Raw genomic sequence first — 26978 nt, forward strand, 5'->3', positions numbered from 1 at the left:
CTTTAGTACCATATATCACACAATATTTGCCATATATCATGCAATATCAAGGTTGGAAAGAACCTTAGAGGTCATACACTAGTATAATCTGTCACCCAGGCTCATGAATCATCTCTGTTGTTGCTAAGTGGTTGGTTGTTCACCTGCATCTGTTCGAATATTTTCGGGTATGAAAAATGTACTATCCTTGTCCATTCTATTTTTGGAAATCTCTAGTTTCAGAAAGTCATTTATTGTGTGAGCTGAAATGTGCCTCAGTGTCAGATTCATGCTTTGGTCCAAGGTTTGCCCTATGGAACATGTAGGACAAGTGTTCCCTGAGGTATGGGTAGAGGCAGTGTGTTTAGTGGGAAGCTGGTAGTCTTCAGAATTAAGCAGATCTGGGTTCACTTCCTGGCTTAGCCATTGACAAGCTGAGTGAGTCTGGATACTATAGAAGATGGCTTAATAGCCATAATTCCTTCCATCCCAGTATGCTTCTCCTTAGCGATGTGACTTTGCAACTCCTCGAATCCAGAGGTAGATTCCATTTTTCCACCTCCTTGAATCTGTGCTGGCCTTTGAACTTGCTTTTGTCAACAGAATGTGGAGAAAGTCATACTGGAAAAGGTCTGAAGCTTAGGTCTCAGTTCCTAGTTCCTCTTGGGATGCTGCCCTGAGCCTGCCATATAAGGAAGTAATCTAGCCTATTAGATGTAAGAGGATGCTTGGAGGAGAACTGAGGTGTCCCAGCCAACAGCCTGCATGCTCTGACTTGAGCTACGTCAATGTCAGCTCCTCCCCTGAATTTATGCAGGTGTTTTCTTGGAACTTAAATGTAAGACTTAACATTCAATCCGGAGGAATTTATTTTGATTTTTAGAGATGAGGTCTCCCTCTGTCGTCCATGCTGGAGTGCAGTAGTGCAATCACAGTTCACTGTAGCCTCAGACATCTGGTGTCAAGCAATCCTCCCACCTTAGCATCCCAAGTAGCTGGGACTACAGGCCCACACCACCATGCTTGGTTAATTTTTCTTTGTTTGTTTTTGTAGAAACGAGGTTTCACTATGTTTCCCAGGCTGGACTCGAACTCCTGGCTTCAAGCAAACCTCCCGCCTCAGCCTCCCCAAATGCTGGGATACAGGCGTGAGCTATGGTGCCCAGCCCAAAATTTCTTTTTGTTAGTCTTAGCAGAGCACTCCATCTGTGCCAAGGCAATCGTTTTTTTTTTGTTGTTTGTTTGTTTGTTTGTTTGAGACAGAGTCTTGCTCTGTCACCAGGTTGCAACCTCCACCTCCCGGGTTCAAGCAATACCCCTACCTCAGCCTCCCGAGTAGCTGGGACTACAGGCGCACACCACCACGCCCAGCTAATTTTTGTATTTTTAGTAGAGAAGGGGGTTTCACCATATTGGCCAGGATGATCTCGATTTCTTGACCTCGTGATCCGCCCGCCTCAGCCTCTCAAAGTGCTGGGATTACAGGCGTGAGCCACCACGCCCGATCAATTGTGGTCTTATATCTGTCATTTGTTTCTCCACTTAGTTCATCTAGATCAGATGATTATTACTTCCATGTTTTTATCAGTTCCTTAAAAAAAAAAAGTGAAATAGGACAGTGCCAGGGAAGGAAGCTTAAGGGACACTACTAAACACCTCTTCCATGCCTGTCACTGAGTCAGTCAATATTATTAACTATGTTATGCATGCATGTTATTTCCAAGCCTACAGCTTACTTGCACACATTAGCATGTTCATCCATGGTGAATGTGCCCAGTGGAAATCTATATGGGCAGTAACATTCTTTCCTGAAATCAAGATACACCACGTCTAGTAATGCTCTCCTGAATAAGCTATTTATTATATCACAATCTGTGTCTTTTCTTTTTGTTTATTGGATCACAGTGAATATAAAACTACACCTATAGTTACGATTATACAAAAGAATCTTAAGTCAGTGGTCAAGGGTAAGACAGTAAACCAATTTATCTGCTTTCAGAGCTTTTAAGAAGTCAAAGTGCAAAAATGACAGTTTTGTGCAAAAAGAATTTTCAACAAGCCTGACAGCCAAAATATACCTGAAGTCGCTGCGAGACTTTACTTGGATTTTCATGAGATCGTTTGTGTGTGAGCACGCTCGTGTTTTTCCCAGAGCAGGTGTAATGGCGGGTCTTTACTTACTGTCCCCACCCCCCACCCCCTTCGCACACTCTTTCACCTTGGGAAGTGTATGGGAGTGAAGAAAGGAGTGTCAATCGGGTTCCCAGCTTTCCCTTATCTTTCACCTAGCTCCCTAACTACTGTGGATGTTAGATTTGGGCACACCCATTTCAAGACAAGGAGACTGGTTCTCGAGGGAAGTGTGAGACTGAAGTTACAGAGCCAGTCAAAAGCAGAGCCTTCTAGAGGGAGTAAAACCCCACGTGCTTCGTGCTGCAGCAGCTGGAGGGTGGACCTGGGTCGACCTTGGGGGATGCTCAGCCCTGCGGGTCCGGGAGCGCGCAGAACAGCGGGGAGGGCTTCTCCCTCTTCTGGGTAGGGGCGCGCTAGGTGGAGGCCCACCTCCCCTCCGCGGAGACCCACCCTCCGAGCCGCGAGAGGCGTGGAGTGGGGCGTGTCCCCGGCCCAGCGCGGCCAGCGCGCACGCGCAGCGGGCGGAAGGGGCCCGGGCCCACTCTGAGCGCGCGGCTGCGCACTGTGCCGCCGGCCTTCCCGGAAGCGCAGAGCTCGGCTCGCGCCACGTCTATTCCCTTAGATCCTCCTAGGATCCGGTAGCCGTCGCCCCAGCCCGCGGGGGGCGCAGCGCGCGAGCCGCGGCCCTCGAGACGGGACCGAGAGCATCATGGGCAGCACTGTCCCGCGCTCCGCCTCCGTGCTGCTTCTGCTGCTGCTCCTGCTCCGGGCCGAGCAGCCCCGCGGGGCCGAGCTCACCTTCGAGCTGCCAGACAACGCCAAGCAGTGCTTCCACGAGGAGGTGGAGCAGGGCGTGAAGTTCTCCCTGGATTACCAGGTGAGGCCGGGCGTCCGGCAGCGCTCCCTTCTCCCTCCACTCCCAGGTCTCACCTGGACACTGGCTCGCCCCTGACTGGAGGCGCTCGAATTAGCCACAGAGGCTACAGGGAGGCTGCATGGGGTGGGAGTCCCCGGAGACCAGTTGACTTCCCCGTGAGGTGGAAGGTTTGGGTCATCAGGGCCCACCCGAGACGAGCCTGGCCAGCGAGGAGGTAGTCAGCGCCGCAGGTGCGAGCCCGGGATGGGGACGCCAGGGCGGATCCCGCAGCCTGGGGAGCTGGCCAGAGAGATATCCGCAGGCCCCCGAGACACTAACGAACGCCAGTTCTGATTGGCTGGACACAGGCTCTCTAACCCCAGTCTCTTGGACCGCCTTGTGCCTTCGAGTACTGAAAAATGGCAGCGAGAGGAAGTGGATTCATAGTTTTAGTTTATTCCTCCCCTCTCCAGCGTTTAAAGTTGGAGTGAGGTGAGGGCAGCAGAAGTAAGAATGGCCACTTTGGAAAGGAGGGATCAGTGCAGCCATTGAGGCCTGGCGGTGTTTACAAGGACCGGTGTGGCTGCAAGACTTGGCTCTTGCCATATGGCTTAAAAAAGCTCAGTTCCTGTATTCCTGTCTCCTTTGAGAGATCCCGTGGCCCACAGGTGACAGGAGCAGGTCTTGAGTGAGTAGTCTGCCCCCGATATTTAGTGAGCAGGTCTCGGGTTGGGGGCCAAGTGGGCATCGTACTCAGACAGCTATCTGCTTGTGGACGCATGCTGACAGGCACTTCAGAAATGAGGTGCCACGGGCAGCAGGAATGGGGGCAAGCTATTTGACCAGTTCCTCCGTGGTTAGAGGCACTGAAGGAAGCTTGCACTTGGAGACAACTTCTGTGTGGTAGTCTCAGTCACTGATTTGTCCACTTTCAGGTCTTTGTAGACAACATGCAAATTGTGACTGGGTTAACATGGGCAACCTAGGTGCAATGACAAAAAGAATGATAATTCTGTGGTTGCGGGGACCTCAGATGTCATCTGGTCACTGCCAGGGCGGAAATCCCTTGTCAAAGTGTGTCCAGCCTGGGTTTAAACACACTTAGCAACAGGATGCTCACTGCTTTATGCAAAGCTTGCTGAGCAGGACTAGTAACTTTTGTCCGGACAAAGAGGCCATTTAAATTTGGAAGCAGATGGAGGCCATTGACCGTGTCCTTTGCTGGATCTTGGTTATAGCCATTGCCTACCTGTGAGATTTTGCCTTATGTGTGTCTTATTTTTCTTATGTTACAAGGAGAGTTTGAACTAAATGATTCCCAAGGACTCTTCCACCGCTGACACTCAGAAATTCCATGAATACTTCGATTAATATTTTTCTTCTCCTTGCATTCAATCAATAATAATATATTGTTAATAGCTACTTGACCCATTCAGCAAGCCAAGAATGACCCTTGCTGGTGGGGGGAGGGGGGCACCTGTCTGTTATCGGAAGGGAGAAGCAGGAGGTGCAGCATGCATGCTCTAGGGTGGCCCCCAAATCAGATCCCACATCTCCACTGCACCCCCAGGAGGTTAGTTTGCAGTCTGACGATTGTCCAGTAATTGGCTGGCACTTTTTGGGCACTTGCTAAATTTATGTTGGACACTGTGCTGAACACTTTAGGTGTGATAACTTATTGACTCCTCACTTCATGGATAAAGACATATCCTCAGAGAATAAAGCAACTTGTCTAGGGTCACATGGCTAATGAGTGGCAGTGCCCTAAAGCAGTGTTTTGCTGAGTGTCTTGTGTTAAGTATTAAACAAAGATAAAGAATCGGTGGCATCTAGTTGCACTGGAATAGTTTCTTGGGCATCCCTCCTCATTTTGCTCTTGATTTCTGGAAGCTTTATCAGCACCATCTCATGAAGAGCAGTTATCCTGGGGTATGTTCATTCATGCTTCAGAATAGTGCAATAGGTAAATGTTTGGGCACTGGAACCAAAAGCTGTCAGGGCAGATCTCATTTCACCACTTACTCTTGTGTAACCTTAGGGAATTTACTTAACCTTGGAACCTCAGTTTCTTCTTCTGTAAAATGGAAAGGATTAGGCTCATTGAACCCCTGCAGAGCAAACTTTGGAGTCAGGCAGGCATAGATTCAAATCTTAGCCCTTTCACTTTCAAGCAGTGTGACCACACCCAATTTATTTAACCTTGCTCAGCCTCAGTAAAATGAGAAGTGATGTAGCACCTGCCTTAGAAGGTTTTGAAGATGAAATGACAGAAATGTTTGTAGAGTCTGATCACAGTGTCTGGTTGGCATTTGGTAAGTGGTGGTTGCCCCTTTGATAACAGCGAATTTTTTATGGTTGTCAGGTCATCACTGGAGGCCACTACGATGTTGACTGCTATGTGGAGGACCCCCAGGGGAACACCATCTACAGAGAAACCAAGAAGCAGTACGACAGCTTCACGTACCGGGCTGAAGTCAAGGGCGTTTATCAGTTTTGCTTCAGTAATGAGTTTTCCACCTTTTCTCACAAGACCGTCTACTTTGACTTTCAAGTGGGTGATGAGCCTCCCATTCTCCCAGACATGGGGAACAGGGTCACAGCTCTCACCCAGGTGAGTGAACATTAGCAGTTCGGAGCTGCTGAACCCCCTAGCGCGTTCCTCCTCATTGGCCTCTGTCTAGGCTGGTGGTCGGAGTCATCATCCATCCAGCTCCCAGTCTGGAAGTCTCAGGGTCGGTTTTGCGTCTTTCTTCACACCTAGTCCTAAAGGATGCCATGCTCTTCTTTCGATCTTCCTTTCTGCTCTCTAAGCAGATCCTTGCACTACTTTCCTCTGATATTCCTGTCTCTACTCTTTCATTCCCACTCAGTCTTTTGCACAGTACCACTTTCGAAGTGCCTGTGTCATGTGTCTCTGCTTATATGATGTGCCTATATCATGAAGACCAAAGTCCTACTTTGTGTGGTGTATTAGTTAAGGTAACACAAGGTGCTGTAACCAAATAAACACCAAATATCAATGGCTTAACATACTAGAAGTTTATTCTCACGCATAATCTAGAAAAGGTTGGTGGGGAGCTTTCCTCCATGGTGTGACTCAGGAATCCAGGCTCATTCTTTCTTGTCATCTTTCTGTCTTCCCTTAGGGCTTCAGGGTCTTCTGCCTGTAGCTGCCAAAGGAGGAGAGAATGAGAAAAGCCCATCTATTTCTTAAAAGCCCAGGCCCAGTGGGAATACGTATCACCTGGTCATGTCCCATGGGTGAGAACTTAGTCGTGTGGCAAACCTGGATGAAAGGAAGGCTGGCAAGTAGAGCCTTAGCAACAGCTCCACACTATGGAGGAGAAACTGACATTTTGGGGGGATAGTCACGTCTGTCGCCCATGGCTGTCAAGGTTCATTATTCTCTGATCCCATCCTCCTTCATCTGTCTTCCCTTCTGCTATTTAAGCTCCTCCTTCCCTTTCATATGCAGGCTGGGGGCTTCCTGAGGGCTAGTACCCTGAATGATTTACTTTTGTATCCTCAGTGCTTTAGTGCATAAGGTGGGGCACAGGAAGGAGCTCACCAAACACTTGTCAGATGACTGTCAGGGCCCAGGGAAACCTGTAAGACAGGAATAACCATTGATAGCAGCACGTGTGTCAGAACCAAAGCTACAGCGTCTTGAACTTTCAAGGAGGCCAGATGATCTTCTGGGCCGCCCTCCAAGGTGGCTCCCTTCCTCTGTGGCTCTGGGCACACTCACGAATGCCTGTGGATTCATTTGCGCAGTCTTCCACCTTCCCTAAGCAGTTGGAGGCTAGAGCTGCACTGTTCAGTACAGTAGCCAGTGTCTAAATTTGGGTATTTAAATTAATTGAAATTAAATTAAAAATTCACCTCCTCCTCTGCACCATAGCAATACTCCAGGTACTCAATAGTCACAGGTGGCTAGTGGCCATGCATAGAAAGTTCCTTTGTCCAAAACTGGGTTTGATCTTTGAGCTCGGCAACATGACTGCTGTTAGAAGATCCAGCCAAGGGTGTGTATTGTGTGTAAGATCTTTCGTAACCAATACTCTTGAGAGTTCTGTTGGCCACTGTTGGGACAGCCTCTATTGGGAAGATTCTGTAAGTCTCCAAAAGCTGAGCTGAAGAACTTTCCCCTTAACCAGTAGAAAACAAATTGGTAGGAAAAGCCTTAAAGAATTAGGTCAATAGAGACGTTCTTTCCTGGAGCCTGAGCAGTAGTTTGATTTTGTTTCAGGAAAGGGTGATTTATGCTTCCCTTTTCTTATATCTTAGAACCTCTTCTTTGCTCCTGCTTAGCCTCAAAAGAGCCGTTTCCTTCCACTTCTCTGACCCCGCCACCTTGAACCATCTGTGTCTGCTTTTGAGAGTACTTGCTTTTATGCCAGCATTCACTCAGTCTACACACTGTGCCAGTAGTGGATGGCTTTGTGCCTGGTGCTGGGCACCCTGCAAGAAGCACAGCCCTGCAAGCCAGTTGGCCATGGGGCACAGTGGTCAGAGCTGTAATTGAAGCACCAGGGGTCTTGAGGAGGCGCTGATGTATTCTTCCAGGAGTCAGGAAGTCTTCACTTGAAAATGTAGAAGCTTGGCCTCCTAGGTGAAGAGAACAGGTGAGATTTATGGAGTGGAACTTTCATTCTTTTCGCCAGCGCTTTTTATCTTGCTTGGCATGGGTCCCCTTTTACCCAGCAGCTGCTGTCTCGCCTCTCCCCAGACTTCTTGCAGCACAGTGGTGGGCCAGAGGCCATGGTTTCTGGCATGAAAGTAAGTATTAGGTGAAAGAACAGGTTCCATATTGACCAGGGCCCAGGACAGGGATTCAGGCCCAAAGGACTTGTTTCAGGCCTGAGTTCAGGAAAACCAGGCTCCTAGGAGAGGACCTGGGCCGGGAGAATGCGACTTCAGGAAAGCCAAGCTCGACGGGCTTCCAGGCATCCTGAGAATCTGGGCAGATCCTGGTCAGAGCTGAAGGTTTCTGACAGAGGTCCAAGGCCAAGAGCTACCTCCCTGGTGGTCTAGGAAGGATTAAATGTTTTCTTAAGTGCTCTGAGGCCAGCTTCTACTTCCCTGTCTTTGAGTTCTTGAAGAATTTAAAGAAGCAGATACTTGGGTCAGGGGAGGCCTGATGAGGTGAGGGCTGCAGGAATTTGTCAGTGGTTACAGACTGAAGACCTCGGCATCCGCAGGTGGCTGGGACAGGATGGGATGTCAGCGTGGAGATGGAGGAAAGGGATGGTGCCAGAGGTGGGATGGCTCAGGGTGTCCTAGAGACCGACTGTCACCGTGAAGTGGCAACTATAATCCCTGTGAGGCTCCAGGACGCTGGAAGCCAGCCAGGACTGGTGGTCTTAGCAGGGCGGAAGGTCACACACGGGGAGACCTGGGGACTCGTGGCCTGGGAAAACAGGACCCTGAAAACAGAGGGGTTCCTTTGGTTTTCTGCTGGGTGGGAAGCTGGCTGAGGGATTGCCTAACTGAAATTTTGTGGTAACAGGCTGAAGAGGTTTCTTTTAGACGAGCGCTAACGGAAGATCTCAGTGGATGGGGAAGTAGCATGTTTTTGTGGTGAGGGTGAGCATCCAGGTAGCTGTGATTCTTGGGGATGATTCTCGGGGATGTATTGCTCTGGGGTCTCTTGGAGCATCTGCGCAAGGTCCTGAAGGCGTCTGCAGGTGTTAGTTGCCAAGAAAGCTGTAGAGTATCACCTGTTGCTCCATTACCCTCTTGGAACTGGTCCCTTTGCTATCACTGATCTGATCTGAGATTGTTCCTTTAAAGGCCACTGAGGCCTCTTCATGCAGTCTTAGTGCCGGTTTCTGGCCTGTGTCACTGGATCTAGGCCTTTGAAGTGGTGCTTCACATAAATATCTGACTCATCCTCTGTCTTGGTGTCTACACTTGTGATTTCTGTGTCCTCCCTCTTCTTCTTCCCTTCCTCCTTCCTCTCCAGTGATTCTGGGTCCTGGTAGAAGGCCGGAGATGCTGACCAGTATTGCTGAACTCCCAGGCCAGGGCCTATGGTCCAAAGAGCCCCCAGTCAAGTGAGTCCAGTGTACACTTTGTTTCTGAATGAGTTTGTGACACATAAACTTGGAGAATGGAATTCTAGCCTAGAAAATAAAATGAGCCCTTCTGTAGTGTTCTCTGTGGATTTATACATACAAACATCTATGCATATGTGTACATATGAATACATATGTGTGCGTGCCAGACACATACATGTACACATATACTACCTATGACCATGATACATACATGTATACACTTATGTATGTGTCTTTTTTTTTTTTTTTTTTGAGACGGAGTCTCACTCTGTCACCCAGGCTGGAGTGCAGTGGCACGATCTCGGCTCACTGCAAGCTCCGCCTCCCGGGTTCACGCCATTCTCCTGCCTCAGCCTCCCGAGTAGCTGGGACTACAGGCACCCGCCACTGCGCCCAGCTAATTTTTTGTATTTTTAGTAGAGACGGGGTTTCACGTGTTAGCCAGGATGGTCTCGATCTCCTGACCTTGTGATCCGCCCGTCTCGGCCTCCCAAAGTGCTGGGATTACAGGCTTAAGCCACCGCGCCCGGCCCACACTTATGTATGTGTCTCATCCCTCCCACTGATTTTAAGAATGATCCACTTTGTTACGAAGTCCTGTGATTTCAGTGCCATCAATTTCCCCCCAATCCACTCTTCCCTGACATGGCAACCTTCTTAATTGAGGCCCGCATCTTCTCTTCCCAGTAGAATTGCAGCCACCTAAGTGGTTTCCCTGCCTCTAGACTGGTTCACATACATCCCTTTCTGCATCATAGCTGCTAGAGGCAGATTCTCGTAAAGTGGGATTCCGATCTCGCCAGTCTTCTGCTCACAGAGCCACACGATAAAGTCTTGGGCCTCAAGGCCCTTTACTATGAGCTTCCACCTCCCCACAGCTGCTTCTCCACGCATCCCCATCACCATGTCAGTCCCTGATCCCAGACCAGGCCCTGTACAGTTCTTTGCCTGTGCTTCTGCTGCTTGGGATGTGTTCTCATCCTCAGCCTGGTGATGTCCTGCCCATCTATCAGGGCTCAGCTTGTCATGTCCCATGTCAAGTACTCCATCTTCTCTGGCAGGCTCAGCATCTTTCTCCTGGGTGTTCCCACGGCTCTGCATACCCTTCTGTTGTTGGCTGTTTATATTGCATTATAGTTGAGTAATTTTTTCTTTAAATTGTGAACTTTCTGAGACCCAGGACTGTGTCTGGCTCTCATTCTTAATTCCCTGGGCCTAGCACAGTGCCTGGAAGAAAAGTAAGCATTGAGTAAATGTTTGAATGAAGGAATTAGTGGAAGTGCGAGCTATTAAAACTGAGCCATGATTTGAAATCCTTATAACCTCATCCTGCAAGTGTCTATCCTGAGTCCCCCAGCCCCACCTTCAATCCTTTGTGATTTTCCAGGGATCACCAGGGTGATGTAAATACAGAATGGATTTGTATTACCAAGTCTGCCTGTATAGGTAGTGTCTGGCAGGGAGCACTAGGGAGGCTTCTAGAAATGCCATATCTTGAGTTAGCTTTGACACGGGTTCACATAGGTTAAGCCCGACTCCACATTGATCTCTTTCCTACTTCCTTCCCAGTTTAGTATCCTGTTCCATCTGTGACAGTTGACATGCTTTAGTGAGCTTTGGAAGCATTCCCCAGAGAGCTAGGAGGAGCAACCACAAATGCGACCATTGTCCCCAGTGCAGAGGCCTACATCCGAGCTTTCTCTTCTGGTGGTTGGCCTTTGGAGCCAGTTAGCTTTGGAAGTTCCCTTTGGAGTCAACTTCCTGAGGTCTGGAACCCTTCTTAGGATCGTTTGTTCCTTTTTCAATATCAAATGTCTGCAGGTATAGCCCACCTACCAAATGCGGGGAAGTGAAGAAGTCCAATGCCGACTACACTCCAGTTGTGAAAGATGATATGTAGCCCAAAATAATAGGGCATAGAGGATGTCACTGAGAAAACAGGACAGAGGTACTCACTGGGGGACAAATAGACTTGTTCTTCACTTGCTATTGCTCCTTGAGCTGGTGTACGCAGTCTGACTCTGTCAGTTCCATCTGATACACAGTGATCGTGCCACCTTTCTACGTGTGACATTTCACCACTTCTTACACATGGACCTGGATGAGAGGGCCAGCCACCGTGTGCAGGAGAGTCCCATAGCCTTGGGAAGTAGACCTGTTGCCAGAAAGATGGAAGCCACTGCCCTGTAATGCAGAGGCAGAAGGGAAGCTTTTGTTCTTCCTTACATAGTCTAGTTCAGCTCCTAGAATGGCCCAGAGTTAAGGATACCCAATAAGGCAAGTAAGGGTAACACCATTGTTTGGCAGTGGTTTCCTGTTTGTCTTCTGGAAGTGGTTCGATGTGAGAGAGAAACAAGGGTTTTGGGGAGGTGTAGGGTCCAGCCCCACAGGGTCAATGGGTTTTCTCCCTATGTGCGGAGATGAGAGATTGTAGAAATAAAGACACAAGACAGATAAAAAAAGACAGCTGGGCCCAGGGGACCACTACCACCAAGATGTGGAGACTGGTAGTGGCCCCGAATGCCAGGCTGCACTGATATTTATTGGATACAAGACAAAGGGGCAGGCTAAGGAGTGTGAGCCATCTCCAATGATAGGTAAGGTCATGTGGGTCACGTGTCCACTGGACAGGGGGCCCTTCCCTGCCTGGCAGCCGAGGCAGGGAGAGAGAGAAGAGAGACAGCTTACGCCATTATTTCTGCATATCAGAGACTTTTAGTATTTTCACTAATTTGCTACTGCTATCTAAAAGGCCAGGTATACAGGATGGAACATGAAAGCAGACTAGGAGCGTGACCACTGAAGCACAGCATCACGGGGAGACGGTTAGGCCTCCAGATAACTGCGGGTGGGCCTGACTGATGTCAGGCCCTCCACAAGAGGTGGAGGAGTAGAGTCTTCTCTAAATTCCACCGGGAAAAGGGAGACCCCCCCACCTTTCCCAGTCTGCTAAGTAGCGGGTGTTTTTCCTTGACACTGACGCTACTGCTAGACCACGGTCCACTTGGCAACGGGCATCTTCCCAGACACTGGCCTTACCGCTAGACCAAGGAGCCCTCTGGTGGCCCTGTCCAGGCATAACAGAAGGCTTGCACTCTTGTCTTCTGGTCACTTCTCACTATGTCCCCTCAGCTCCTATCTCTGTATGGCCTTGTTTTTCCTAGGTTATGATTGTAGAGTAAGGATTATTATAATATTGGAATAAAGAGTAATTGCTACAAACTAATGATTAACGATATTCATATATAATCCTATCTATGATCTATATCTAGTATCACTATTCTTATTTTATATATTTTATTACACTGGAACAGCTTGTGCCCTCGGTCTCTTGCCTCGGCACCTGGGTGGCTTGCTGCCCACAGGGAGGGAGGTCAGAGAGTGACTTAGTCTTTTCTAGTTTATCGTACTGTACTTTACAAATAGCCTGCCTTTGGAGTTTGGGAACTGAAATGAGTGTCTGGTGCATGCTTTGTGAATTCCTCTAGCCTGAGAACTCACTGATAGGATAGAATTTTCTAGGTCTTGGATACATGGTGGTTTCAGGCTGCCTCTGAATAAGAACTCAACGTTTTCCCACAGGCATAATGTGTTGTCTGTTGCTGAGTAACTAATTACTACAAACGTAGTGTCTTCATGCAATACTCACTTATTACTGCACAGCTCTGTACGCTGTGAGCCTGGGCAGGTTGGCCAGATTCTTTGGGGTCTCTCAAGCCTGATGTCGAGGTGGTGGCAGGTTGGGCTCCTACCTGGAAGCTCTGGGGAAGGATCTGCTTTCATGCTCATTCAGGTTGTTGGTGGAGTTCAGTTCTTTGTGGTTGTAGGACTGAGGTCCCCATTTCCTTGCTGACTGTTGTACCCTCAGCCCCTGGAGGCCTTTTTCTGGTCCTGGCAGGTGGTCACCTCCACCTTCAAAGCCAGCGTGGCACATTGAATTTTTCTCATGCTTCGAAACTGTCTTGACTACTTCTTCATCTAGCTGGAGAAAGCTCCTGACGTCTAAGGGCTCCTGTGATTAGATCAGGCCTGGATAACCTCCCCATCTTCAGGTCAGCTGTGTCATATTAACGTGATGCAGTCACAGAGGTGACAGCTCATCATACTCACAGCTTTCTGGAATTAGGGCAGGGGACCTTGGAGGTGGTGGGAAGGACATTTTCAGACTTCTGCCTACCACACTGAATATTTTTGCAGGTAAAGAAAGTTATGATGTAGTATGTGTTACACATGAGCGTGTCTATGTAGTACCTGTTTATATATATGTGTCTTTGCATATGTGTGCTTGTGCTTACATACATGAGGTATGTGTCTTCATGTGTTTGTGTTTATACATAAAACTATAGGCAGAAATTACATAATAGAATGAGCATAAGCAGTGGATTCAGAGTCCAAACACAACTGTGGTCTAGTTCACACTTTGCTGTTTATTAGTTGTATGACTTTGGGCAATTCATGTAGCCTCTTGGAGCCTCAGTTTCCTCATCTGTGTGTGGGATAAGCCCTCGTTAACAGCGAGGGTAATGATCCGTGCCTCTCAGGGGTATTGTAAGGATTGGATAAGAGAGTATAGGGCAGTGCTTGAAAGCATAGGCTCAGGACTCAGACTCTAACTCAGCCACATACTAACTGTGTGACTCTGGGCAAGTTACTTAACCTCTCTGAGCCTCAATTAGGCTTGTTGTGAGGATTAAATAAAACCACATAAAACCCTTAGCACAGGCGCATAGTTAGCATTCAGTGGATGTCACCTAGGATGTTGACAACAGCATTTGCTGTTTGCTGGATCCCACATTTGTCTATGGGTTAGCAGTGTGACTGCTTTTCTCTTCCTGCCCAGATGGAGTCCGCCTGCGTGACCATCCATGAGGCTCTGAAAACGGTGATTGACTCCCAGACGCATTACCGGCTGCGGGAGGCCCAGGACCGGGCCCGAGCGGAAGACCTTAATAGCCGAGTCTCTTACTGGTCTATCGGCGAGACGATTGCCCTGTTCGTGGTCAGCTTCAGTCAGGTGCTACTGTTGAAAAGCTTCTTCACAGAAAAACGACCCATCAGCAGGGCAATCCACTCCTAGCCCCAGCATCCTGCTCTAGGGCCCCTCATGCCCCAGGCTGGAGCAGCTCCCCTAGGTCACAGCCTGCTGGGCTGGGGCACGTAGCCCAGGGTGGAGGCAGAACGATGCTGCTGTGGTAGCCCCTTGCCTTTCATGCCCATGCTTGATTCTTGCACCTCAGCAGCTGAAGGTCTCAGAGACCAGTGATCAGAAGGCATCCGACTGCAATACGTGTGCAGCACTGAAAAGACATTTACAACTAGGCCAGGGATTAGCCACTGTGGGAGGGTGGGCAGGCAACGGTTCAGTGGCCTGGCTGGTAGCAGGAACTCCAAGTGCCCAGGCCTCTTGGGCAGCTTAGGGCCCTGCCTCTGTTTCATGACGCACGAGTCATTTGTCTTGGGTGTCCTATCCCATATGGAGAAGAAAGGGGCTCTAAGTTCTGGCTCTTCCTTCCCTGGGGTTCTCTGTACCTGAGGAAACCAGGCCCTGGGCGACTTTGCAGATCTGCTCCCCCTCGTTGAGCAACAGTGTCAGCCATGCAAGCAGGACAGAATGGTGACTGGGTGCCCTTGGTGAGCTGTGTATTTCCTAGGAGGTAGAAAACTGTGGGAAACTGTGGCTAATAAAAACTAAGTGTGAGCATCCTGGAGACTTGTGCCTTTGTTTCTTTGCCCTAAAGGACTCCAGAGCTTACTGCAGAGCATGGGTGTGTGCATAAATAATTAGAATGTGAGATAGAGTACCTAGAGAGGTGCATGGGGTGCTATGCAGAGATGTTTAGAGTGGGCAAGAAATGACTCCTCCCAGGTGAATGAAAACAAAATAGGAAGTCTCCTCGCATGGCCACACCATGTTGTACAACGGAACTTTGCAAATGCTGTTTCCTCTGATAATACCTTCTCCCTGATATCTGCATGCCCTGCTCCATCATTTCCTTCTGACCAAAAGGCACATTATCAGTGAAGTCCCTCCCAACCACTCTTGAAGATGGTACTGTCTCACTTGCCCTTAGTCCTCCTTGCCCATTAGTAAGAAATGAATGCATACCAATCAGGTGTCTGTGCCGTAGGTCTGGAGGGAAGATACGATGTCTCTGCTGAAGGAAACCTGTCAAATTGGAAATCCTGCACCGGCTGACAGGCGTTAATGCATTGTAGGCATTGATGCATTGTAGGAAAGGAAGCGAAATCATCTCTTTAAAAGATACCCCATAAGCGTCACTTATTTAGCTTGATTGAAGGATAAATATTGCTTATCTTTCATATGTTTTTGATATTTCTTTTCTCTTATTTTAGAATTAAGTACTGGGTATATATAAAAGGTTGCTTATGAAATATGTCTAAGGTGAAATATGTCTAAAGTGAAAAACAATACAAAAATCCTATGCTCCTGCTACCTAGATTAAGCACTGCAACATTACCCATTGCTTCTGGAATTCTCTCTACCTGCCCTTCTCCTTCACCCTCCAAGGGAACCAACAGCCTGAATGTAATGTTTATCAAGCACTGAGAAAGGAGTTTAAAGAATTGAAGGACAGAGATTTACTAAAATTCACGTTGTCCTCCACTTTTTTATGGAAACTAGGTTCTTTCAACCTTAAAAAAAAAATAGGATTGCTGGTGATACCTGTTTTATTTATATAACCTTGTAATCATTTATCTATAAATATGTAAATTTATTGAGGGGACAAAAACCCTGCCCCACTGGCTGATTTAGGAAATAATGTTGGCAATAAAATGTACTGCTTATGCAGTGTTTATGTTTTGATCAATTAGCTACTAATAACAGTTGAAATAACTACCCAATCCGGAAGAAATTTTTTTTTTTTTTGAGACAGAGTCTCGCTCTGTCGCCCAGGCAGGAGTGCAGTGTTGCGTTCTCGGCTCACAGCAACCTCCCCTTCCCGGGTTCATGCCATTCTCCTGCCTCAGCCTCCCGAGTAGCTGGGACTACAGGTGCCCACCACCACGCCCAGCTAATTTTTTGTATTTTTAGTAGAGACGGGGTTTCACCATGTTAGCCAGGATGGTCTCAATCTCCTGACCTCGTGATCTGCCCGCCTCGGCCTCCCAAAGTGCTGGGATAACAGGCGTGAGCCACTGCGCCTGTCCCCAGAAGAAATATTTTTAACACTTACAGCTTTACAGTTAAACATCATATGAAACATTTTGAAATTGAAGATTTTTTGTTATAGAGAAATACAATAGGGTACTCTATATAATTTCAAACAGAGTAATGCAGTTCCATAAGAAAGATGAAATGGAAGTATGACTCTAAGAAGGAAGGGGAAAGACAGAAAATTTCTGAGCATTTATTTACGGGTGATGATGGGTATCAAATCATCTTAGTAATTAGAATCCACTGGATATACTTAAAATAATGATGTAATTTTTTTAAAAAGTAATGTTTAATATATGGTAGAAATTACCCCCTTTGTAATTATTTAAATTCATGATGAAATATTTTAGATATCAGCTTTAAAAATGTATGAGGCTTTAGAGTTTCTCAAGTTCTTTTAGAGGATATTTAAGCAAAAGAAGTAGGAGATGCTATTTGCATCTGGATTTTCTGGAGAGACTCTTTCCTTGACATCTGGGCAGCTTGGTAGAAAAGGGTGTCAGCATTGGCATTTTAGTAGAAAGAGGACTGGGTTGGGGCTGACCTTTCTGGATTTGAATCCAGGTCTGCCATGTGCTACTTGTGCCATCTTGGGTAAGGTACTGAACCTCTCTGAACCTTCATTTCCTCATCTGTAAAATGGGCAGAAGGGAGTATTTTTAGTGGCCAGGGACTTGGGGCTTATGCATTGGTAAACAGAATTAGGATTTACCGTTTTCAGTAAAATCCCTTTAAATTTGAGGCCTGGATGGAACTGACAGGTGGAATTTGGAGGCACACCTACTACCTCACATAGGAAACAGAATCTCCCAGGGAAAAGACACAGGACCTCTGACTCTAACTGAGGTTCTGGATTATTATGAGAGATTTTCAAAAATTGTCTAATGGTGTTGGTTTGCTCCATACCATAGATTTTAAGCGACAGTAGAGCTTCTGGGATGAGATCCCCCATAAAATAATTATGGATCTGCACTGGCAAGCTGGTCTTCGCTCCAAAGACCAAGAGTTGGTTTGTGGTGCTGATTCTGAACACTTGCGATGCAACCGTCTGGTAGTAAAATGGCTTTGTATGGTAAGAAAGCTTTAATCCTCGAGGCCCAGACAACTTTACTGCAGGGCATTCTCTACAGGATAACTTTAGGGGGGAGGTGACGTTTTCTTTGTTGAAAGATAATTTTCCAAAAAAGGATAAAATCATTAAGTGTTATGTAAAATAAACACGTGTATTAGGGTTCTCCAGAGGGACAGAACTAATAGGATATATGTATATATGAAAGGGAGTTTATAAGGAGAATTGACTCACAGGATCACAAGGTGAAGTCCCACGATAGGTCCTCTGCAAGCTGAGGAGCAAGGAATCCAGTAAAGGCTTAGTCCGAGTCCAAAAACCTCAAATGTAGGGAGGCCAACAGTGCAGCCTTCAGTCTGTGGCCAGAGGCCCAAGAGCCCCTGGTATAAGTCCAAGAATCCAAAGGCCGAAGAACCTGGAGTCTGATGTCCAAGGGCAGGAAACATCCAGCACGGGAGAAAGATGAAAGCCAGAAGACTCAGCAAGCCATCTTATCTCGCCTTCTTCCACTTGCTTTGTTCTAGCGCTGCTGGCAGCCGATTGAATGGTGCCCACCCACATTGAGGGTAGGTGGGTCATCTTCTCCCAGTCCACTGACTCAAACGTTAATCTCCTCTAGCAACACCTTCACAGACACACCCAGAAACAATACTAGCTATCTAGGCATCCTTCAATCCAATCAAGTTGACACCTAATATTAACCATCACAGCATGTTAGAGGTTTTATTTTATGTATTAATCAATGAAGGAACTAGACAAATACCATAATGATTCAAAAGATAATTCAAAGAACAGACACGTTTATACAGAGTTGTAAAATAGCTCTAAGGCACTGAACCAGGCCAGAATCAGTAATCGAAAGGGATATGCTGTGTGGAGAAAACACAAAGTTGCAAAAATAGTTCAAAGAGGAAGCTTAGAATCAAATAGCCTGGAGGGGTGTCCAGAAATGTGCAGTTTATTTTATTAAAACCATTTTTTCCTATAACTTCAAAAGGGGCTCCTGAGCTGTCACAGCCCCTGGGGAGCAGCATTGATTTCTAGTTTAATTAACAGCAAGACCACCTTTTCCATGTTCTCTCTGGTTCTGTAAAGACTCATCCCTTGGCCTCTTTATGTCTGGGATGGAAACAACTTTTTGCTATTGCTAGTCTTGGGGCTTTACCTTAACCCTTCCCAACCTTTGTAAATATTTCCTCCCTTAAACGCTCCTCAACTTAAAATAGGGAGGAGGGTGGGAAGAAGGAAGGAACAATCACTTGTTGCAGATTCTAGGTGCTACAGACTGAATATTCTGTTTCTCCCCAGTTAATATGTTGGAATTCTTCCCCACAAGGTGATGGTATTAGGAGGTGGGACCTTTGGGAGGTGATAGAGTCTTGAGGGTGGAGCCCTCCTGAATGAGATTAGTGCTCTTATAAAAGAGGCCTGAGGGAAGGCCTGTTTTATTCTACTTAGTGTTGCGATAAAGGAATACCCAAGTCTGAGTAACTTATAAAGAAAAAATGGTTTATTTGGCTCACTGTTTTGCAGGTGGGGGCATCTGGTGAGGGCCTCAGGGTGCTTCCACTCATGGCAGAAGGCAAAGGGAAGCCAGTGTACAGAGATTACAGGGTGAGACAGGTAGCAAGAGAGAGCAGTGAGGTGCCAGGCCTTGTTTAGCAACCAGCTCTTGTGGGAACTAATAGAGTAAGAGCTCACTCATTCCAGCAAGGATAGCATCAAGCCATCCATGAGGGATCTGCCCCCATGACCCAAACACCCTCCATTAGGCCCCATCTCCAACACTGGTATCAAATTTTAATATGAGGTTGGCAGGAGGACAAACATCCAAACTGTAGTGGGTTCCTAGCCCCTTCTGCCATGTGAGGATGCAGTGAGAAGACAGCCATTTATGAACCAGAAAGTGGGACCTCACCAAACACTAAATCTGCCAGTGCCTTAATCTTGGACATCCCAGTTTCCAGAACTGTGAAAAATAAATTTCTGTTGTTTATATGTCACCCAATCTATGGTATTCTGTCACAGTAGCCTAAATGAACTAAAACTCTAGAAAACAGGGATGATTAGAACAAAACTGCAGATACACATATAATCACCCCTGGGTTGGGAAATTCTGGGAAAAGGCTGGATGTTCTTTTAAATGTACAAGTGGATCCTTGGAGCACAGAGACCTGTGTATTCAGTGTATTTCTTCCAGCCCTGCTGTTTGATCCTGTATGCGAATGTGCCTAGCACAATACTGGTCTGAACCAAATACTAATTTCCTTCTTTCTACTCACACGCACCCAACAAAACACTACCAAATAAACTGGATGGGATGGTATCTGGGAGAGTCTGATCATCTAGATCTATCTATGAGAAAGTATTGTCAGACATTCTTGCTATTTCTTGTTGGAACTGGCAATTCGACAGCTTTCATTTGCTTCTCCCTGGAGTTTCAGTGTTATGTGCTATAGTCATTTGAGGGATGGTTCATTTTATCTGATCACAAGCCTTCTAAAATGAAATAGAAAATAGTTGCTTCCTTGGGGTTAGTTAGGGTGGCAGCACTCAGCCAATGGCCATATCTTTTTCTATGTGTTTGGGGGCTTGTGTAAGAATTCTAAGAGCTATGAAAGTAAATATGATATAGTTATGAACTCCTAAATGACATATAACTGTTGGAGACTGTTCTGCTCTTCACAGAAAATCAAGCTGCTTCTGCTCAAGCTCTCTAGTGAATGCCAAAGCATGTTACTTTCTCTTGGAATTTGATTCTACATTGGTTTAAAAAAGTCACCTTTCTTGGTAACTGTATCCATTGCAAAAGGAAAGAAGCACAAGGGAGCCAGTGGGTTGTGTGATATAGGAGGAAGAAAAAGTCATGGCTTTTCCTCTTAGGATCACCAAGCAGTCTTTTGATGATAATCTGGCTTCTCATATCATTTGCCTTCGAAAAGAAAATATATTTGAGTTGCATTTTTAATTGTAAAAAAATAAAAATAAAAACCCCATTCTCCTTTTAATTTATAAAGTAATCTTTCAGGCAATTAAAATATTAACTAAAATTTATCTATTCCCCTGACTTCCATGCAAAGCAACTGGACCTTAAGCAGGTCTAAAGCCTGGGTGGGCTGTACCTGGGACACGACTTTTGGTTTAGCCATGCTCACAGCCAGCCCCCCAAAATGTGCTGGGTTTGTATTGCACCTGGTGGACAGACATCTGGAAGCTGCAGAACACTGGAGTAAGTGTATGTGTTGGATGGGGTTGGGGGCGAGGATAAGTTACAAAGACCCCATGTCATCTTCAGGTAGTGACCTGGAAAGGTGACCATCCTCCAAATCAAGCCTGAAGAAACCACAGAAGCAAGAGAGAAGCCTGCATCTGAGGAACTCTCTTACACACACAGCTGTGAGTAACTGGAAGAGGGGTCTGTGGATGGGGTGGGAGGACACTGTAGCCTGGGGGCAGAGGGCCCTGGAGAGCACTGAGAAGCAAAGTTGGAGGAAAAACATTTCCATTCTCTGCCTGCCTCTCCCATGTGTTGCCTTAAGGCATGCACAGCTGCCCCCTTTGCCATGAATTCAGTGGGACAGCTCAGATTGCTGGTGGCCATGTTGGGCAATAGCAGGTAGATCAAAGACCCTGTCTGGGTGGGAATCCAGTCGTCCTTGTCCTCCTCTTTTTAATACCCCGGGGTGGTGGATTAAAAACTAAGGCCACCATTTTATTCCAAAGCAGTTGTTTCTGAGAGTTTAAAGTGAACTTTGAATGAAGTTGTCACATATTAGTAAATGCGGATTTTCCACTGTGATTTTCTCTGTCCAGGGGTTCCCTTCCTTCCCTTTCCTTAAACTCTCTAAAGAGATGCCAACCAGCGCCGGGCCTTTAGCCCTTCTCAATACACATCACCAGTCCTCATGGGAGCATGACTCATAGCCCCAAACAGCTAGACTGCAGGGGTTACAACAAATGGATACAAAATATCTTTATAGCAGAATCACTGGAACATGTTATAAGGTAAATGGATATGCTTTGGTCAGGAATAGGCAGAGGCAGGCCTCTTGGCCAGAGTGACTCAGCAAGTTTAGCACACAGGCGCATAACTCCACTTGTTACATAGCCTGTTTGTGTAAGCTCATGCTTGGCTCAGAGCCACTATTGTTTGTAAAAGGTATAACTGCCCTGCTGACGTTGCACATACAGCTTATGCCCAGAGAGAGAGTGTGAAGCTGTTGACCCTGTAAGGGAGAGGTGGCCTGGCAGGCCAGGGAATGCAGCTGTAAGTGTGGGAGCTGCAGGAGCCGCAGAGCCGGAGCAGGTAGCGGAGATAAAGGCAGACAGTGTGAGAGAGCTGCTGAATAAAACCATATTTCACCTGCCTGTAGCCCCCGAGTGTTCTTCCTGCTGTCCACCAACCATCCGCCCACTCTCCTTGGACCTCAGCATGGGCTGGAAACTGACATTTGGTGTGACACATGTGGACCACAATTTTTTTAAGCAGCATGATAAATATACTCTACAAGAGAATATTTTAATAATATTTTGCTGTAACAAGAAGTCATAAAAAGAACCAAGTAGAAATGCTATATATGAAAAATATAAAAGTAGAATGTTGAAAATGACAGCAACAGGATGGCTATTTATAGATGCCTGGTGCTCATTCTCCACCTTCTTGCCCCACCACACCCCAAGAAAGGCAATGACTAAACAGCTAAGGTTTGACTAACATCATATTGAACAGTGAAAAGCTGAACGCTTTTTCTCTAAGAACTGAAACAAGACAAGGATGCCCACTCTTACTACTCTTATTCAACATAGTACTGGAAGTCCTAGCCAGAGCAATTAGGCAAAATAAAGAAATAAAAGGCATTCAAGGAGCAATTCAAATTGTCCTTGTTTGCAAATGACATGGTCTTATTCCTAGCAAAACATAAAGACTCCACCAGAAAACTATTAAAATTGACAAATTCAGTAAAGTTGCAGGATGCAAAATCAACATACAAAACACAGTAGCATTTATATGTGCAAATTACAACCTAGCTGAAAAAGAAATCAAGAAGGCAATCCCATTTATAATACCTATAAAATAAATAAAATACCTAGGTATAAATTTAACCAAGGATGTGAAAAATCTCTACAAGGAAAATTGCAAATCACTTATGAAAGAAATTGAAGAGGTTACAATAATTGGAAAAAATTCCCATGCTCATGGATCAAAAAAAATTAATATTGTTAAAAGGACCATACTACCCAAAGCAATCTATAGATTAAACGCAATCCCCATCACAATACTCATTATATTTTTCGCAGAAATATTTTTAAAATCCTAAAATTTATATGGAACCACGAAAGACCCCAAATAGCCAACACAATCCTGAGCAAAAGGAACAAAGCTGGAGGTATTACACTACCAGACCTCAAAGTATACTACAAAGCTGTAGTAACCAAAACAGTATAGTACTGGCATAAAAACAGACACATAGATCAATAGAACAGAATAGAAAGCCCAGAAATTAATCTACATATCTATAGCTGTATTAGTACATTCTCACATTGATATAAAGAAATAACCAATACTTGGTAATTTATCAGAAAAAAGGTTAATTGGCTCACAGTTCTGCAGGCTGTACAGGAAGCATAGTAGCATCTGTTTCTGGGGAGGCCTAAGGGAGCTTTTACTCATGAAGACAACACAGGAGCAGACACTTCACATGGTGAAAGTAGGAGTATGAGACCAAAAGGGGAGGTGCCACACACTTTTAAACAACCAGATTGTGAGGACAGCACAAAGAGGTGCTAAACCATTCATGATAAATCTGCCCCCATGATCTAATCACTTCCCAGCAGGCCCCACCTCCAACATTAGGGATTACAGTTTGACATGAGATTTGGTAGGGACATAAACCCAAACCATAACACAGTGAACTGATTTTTGACAAAGGTGCTGAGAACCTTCACTGGGAGGACAGTCTTTTCAATAAATGGTGCTGAGAAAACTGAAAATCCACATGCAGAAGAATGAAAGTAGACCTTTATATTTCACCCAACACAAAAATCCACTCAAAATGGATCAAAGACCTAAATGTAATACCCCAAATGATAAAACTATTAGAAGAAAACAAAGGGAAAACACTTCAGGACATTGGTCTGGGAAATTATTTTATAAATAAGACCTCAAAAGAACAGGCAACAGAAGCAAAAAAAAAAAAAAAAAAAGGGGGTAATATCAAACTAAAAAGTTCCACACAGCAAAAGAAACAATCAATAGAGTGAAGAGACAATCTGAAGAACAGGAGAAAATATTTTCAAAGTATTCATCAGATAAAGGATTAATATCCAGACTGTACAAGGAACTCAAACATATCAAAGATTAAAAAAAAACCAAACAATCCAATTAAACAATGGACAATCTGAACGAATATTTCTCAAAAGAAGACATACGAATGGCCAACAAAATATATGAAAATATGCTCAACATCACTAATTATCAGAGAAATGCAAATCAGAACCACAACAAGGTATCATCTCACTCCAATTAGGATGGCTGTTATCAAAAAGACAAAAAATAACAAATGCTGGTGAGGATGCAGAGAAAAGGGAACTCTTACACACTGGAAGCTGAGGTGGGAGGATTTCTGGAGCCTGGGAGATGGAGGCTGCTGTGTGCTATGATTGTGCCACTGCACTCCAGCCTGGGTAAGAGAGCAAGACCTTGTCTCGAAAATAAATAAATAAATAAATAAAAATGAAAGAAAAGGATGAAAAAGGCTTTCCAGGAAAATAACCAAATGAAAAGTGAGGTAATAGTCATAGCATCTGACAAAATAGAATTCAAGGCAAATTATGTTACTGAACAGGAAGATTACATACTGATGTTAAAGGAACTAATGGAGGGAATGATAGAGCAGGTAGATACCACCATCATCAATGGATAGAATTAATAACTGTATTAATTGAGAGCAGCAGACAGGATTGTCCATCAGGCGCCAAGGGAGACAATCTTGTGCAGCTGCTTCAAAACTCTCAGATGTGAGGCTGGGCGCGGTGGCCACGCCTGTAATCCCAGCACTTTGGGAGGCCGAGGTGGGCGGATCACGAGGTCAGGAGATCGAGACCATCCTGGCTAACACGGTGAAACCCCGTCTCTACTAAAAATACAAAAAATTAGCCAGGCATGGTGGCGGGCGCCTGTAGTCCCAGCTACTCGGGAGGCTGAGGCAGGAGAATGGCGTGAACCTGGGAGGCGGAGCTTGCAGTGAGCCCAGATCATGCCACTGCACTCCAGCCTGGGCGACAGGGTGAGACTCCATCTCAAAAAAAAAAAAAAAACTCGCAGATGTGGTGATGCCTCCCTCACACAGGCCATCTGGCCAATGCAAAAGCTCTTCAGCCTGGTGAGATGGATGAGTTAAAAGTGGGAGTAGAGGGCAGTTAGGGCACATTCAAGCTATTATTTTACCAGAATCTTCCTCCCACTAAGACATGTTAAAGAGTTGGTTTTTCTCTTAAGGACAGCCTTCCAGCAATAGTCCCATAGTTTATTGCCATCAGGAAGATGTTGCCGTCTGAGAGGCTTGGCCAGTATGCTGGGGCAAGGCGGGCTGCTTTCCAGACAAGGTAAAATCGGCAGGCCCATTCTCGCTTATCATTCAGCTGTAAGTGTCTCATGGTGGCCTCCTTCCAGGCCGGGGGACCTATCTGGTTGTGATTTCCCATGGATTAATATCTCCCTCCTGGAGCACAGTCGGGTGACGTTCTGAACAAAAGCCATCTGATCTAGTATTTATGATGTATTCTGGGCTTCCATATTGTATGATGTGGGACATGGAGTCTAGCAGTTTAACTTCCTCATTTCCAAACTTTCAGGCTCACCTCCTCTCCAGCGTTAGGGAAAAACATAGCTGAGGTGAAGCCTGTGGCCACTTTATTCCCAGTCTGTGCAGGAATGAATGGCCCCTGACTGCCCAGTGTTCCATCTCGCCTGGTTTGCTTCCTCTGTGCTTTGACATTTGCATAAATCCTTCTCTTGCACTCCATTCTGACTGCCTCGCTTGCAGTGGGACAGTCTTTAAACTCTGTGTATTTTAGGACATTCATCTCCAAGGAACCAAAAGCCAGAGTGCATCTGCGCTAGGACTTTACCTGGTGCAGGTCTACTGGGGAGACCATTCCCCTGTGACATTTATTTAAGCAAAATTGTAAGAATGCTGATAGAACATTCTTGGTCAAACTCACAGGCAAGCAAAATCTAACACAGCTGAATAACAGGATACAGAGCAAGTTTGGGGAGCACCTGTTTTTCCAGCTCCGGTAGCAGTGACAGACTAGAATGTTGTTAACTCCTCCCTGCTTACCACCAAACTGCAAATTGGAACTTTTAGGTTACGTAGAAAGCAACTGTCTTTTTCCTAACATAACTCTAGACATAAGCCTTTGTATACCCTCAAAACTACTGAGCCATTATAATTCCGGAGATGCTAACACAGTTAAGGCTATTTTCCTTCTGCAGGTTTGGGTTTTTTAGTTCAATATTTGACCATAGGAAGAAATAGTCTTCAGATATGGCTTCTTCACCAGTAACTACTTTTACACTTTTGATCACATCCTGGAGAAATCGTTCAAGAACTTGATAAGACTTTTACATGTTTTGTTGGCCTATTTTCAGCTTTCAGTAGTGCACAGGAAACAGTAATGGCTTGGCTACCTTTGTTTAATATGGACTCCTGGTGGCTGAGGCCCCCACACCCTTTGTTTAAAGCTACTGTGAGAATTAGAATTAGTAGGAAAGAGTCCTCAAATGACAATATAATATTTCAAACTAAGTAAAACAGGACTGTACTCAGGCAGATTCTCTTTCAAACATGGTTTGAATCAAAACTAATTTTATTAATATATATGCACTCACCTCAGCTCTAAGAAATTGGGGAAAACATATCCTTCTAAGCATTTGTGGTTAGATAAGATTATCACAAATCCAGAGTAGCCTCACAGACAATAGCAAATTAGTAGAACTTAATTTTCTATTAGCTAATAGCAAATTAATAGAACTAATAGCTTAAGAGTAACTGTTCTAAACTAATTATCTTGGGCTTCTGATGTAAAAAAAGAAGATCCCTGTTTCCCCCCAAAATCCAGTTTCTTAAAATCAACCCAAGCAAATAAGAGTGAAATAGAATTTAAATTACTGAAACCAGGAAAGAGCCATAGTCAAAAATCACTAGCTATGAAGAGTGGCAGTCAAATGCAGTGATATTTGAAATAAAGGGAGGGAGAGGACCAGAACAGTCCTAGAGGGTTAAGACTTTCCTAAAAGAAGAAGGTTTTCATCCTGAATGGCCAAGTGGTGGAGCTTGGAATGGCAGCATCTAGGGGACATGTGTGAGCAGCAGGGGTGACCCCTTCTCTATTCCTCATTTCAGAGTGGCAGGGCAGGTGGGGTCAGAGGAGAAGCTTTTCAGGCAGGTGTTGAGGAGATGTGGCAGGTGAAGGAAGAGTCTTGGGGAGCTTTATAGCCCCAAATCTCAGGAGAACTGATGAGAAAGGATGTGGAGAAGGCACCTCTGACTCGCAGCTTGCTTCTGCCTCAACTTCTCCCCACACAGTGTGACTCTTCAGCAAATCAGTGACCTGGATCACAAAAGGAAAAGTGACAATTCAAGACCAGGATCACAGCAAAGTAACAAATAGAAGGCACGCAGGAAATGTATTTTGGAAGAA

The 26978-nt window shown here is 45.7% G+C and overlaps 1 protein-coding gene across 3 annotated transcripts in view; it reads left to right on the forward strand.

Annotated features, from left to right (window-relative positions):
* The first annotated feature begins 2637 nt into the window (after window positions 1-2637).
* Window positions 2638-26978, forward strand: part of TMED3 (transmembrane p24 trafficking protein 3) — a 77299-nt gene continuing 52958 nt past the window's right edge. The window contains exons 1-3 of one of the 3 annotated variants that reach the window (XM_003275400.3): window positions 2638-2989; window positions 5331-5579; window positions 13868-14735. In XM_003275400.3, the coding sequence (XP_003275448.1) occupies window positions 2822-2989; window positions 5331-5579; window positions 13868-14104 (654 nt within the window). In that variant the 5' untranslated portion in view covers window positions 2638-2821 and the 3' untranslated portion in view covers window positions 14105-14735. Of the gene's footprint in view, window positions 2990-5330; window positions 5580-6114; window positions 6850-13867; window positions 14736-26978 lie in introns of those variants that run through there. The other 2 variants (XM_030814887.1, XM_012507499.2) reach the window with 2 other exon arrangements.

This window comes from Nomascus leucogenys, chromosome 6 (assembly GCF_006542625.1).
Source record: "Nomascus leucogenys isolate Asia chromosome 6, Asia_NLE_v1, whole genome shotgun sequence".
NCBI classification, from domain to species: Eukaryota; Metazoa; Chordata; class Mammalia; order Primates; family Hylobatidae; genus Nomascus; species Nomascus leucogenys.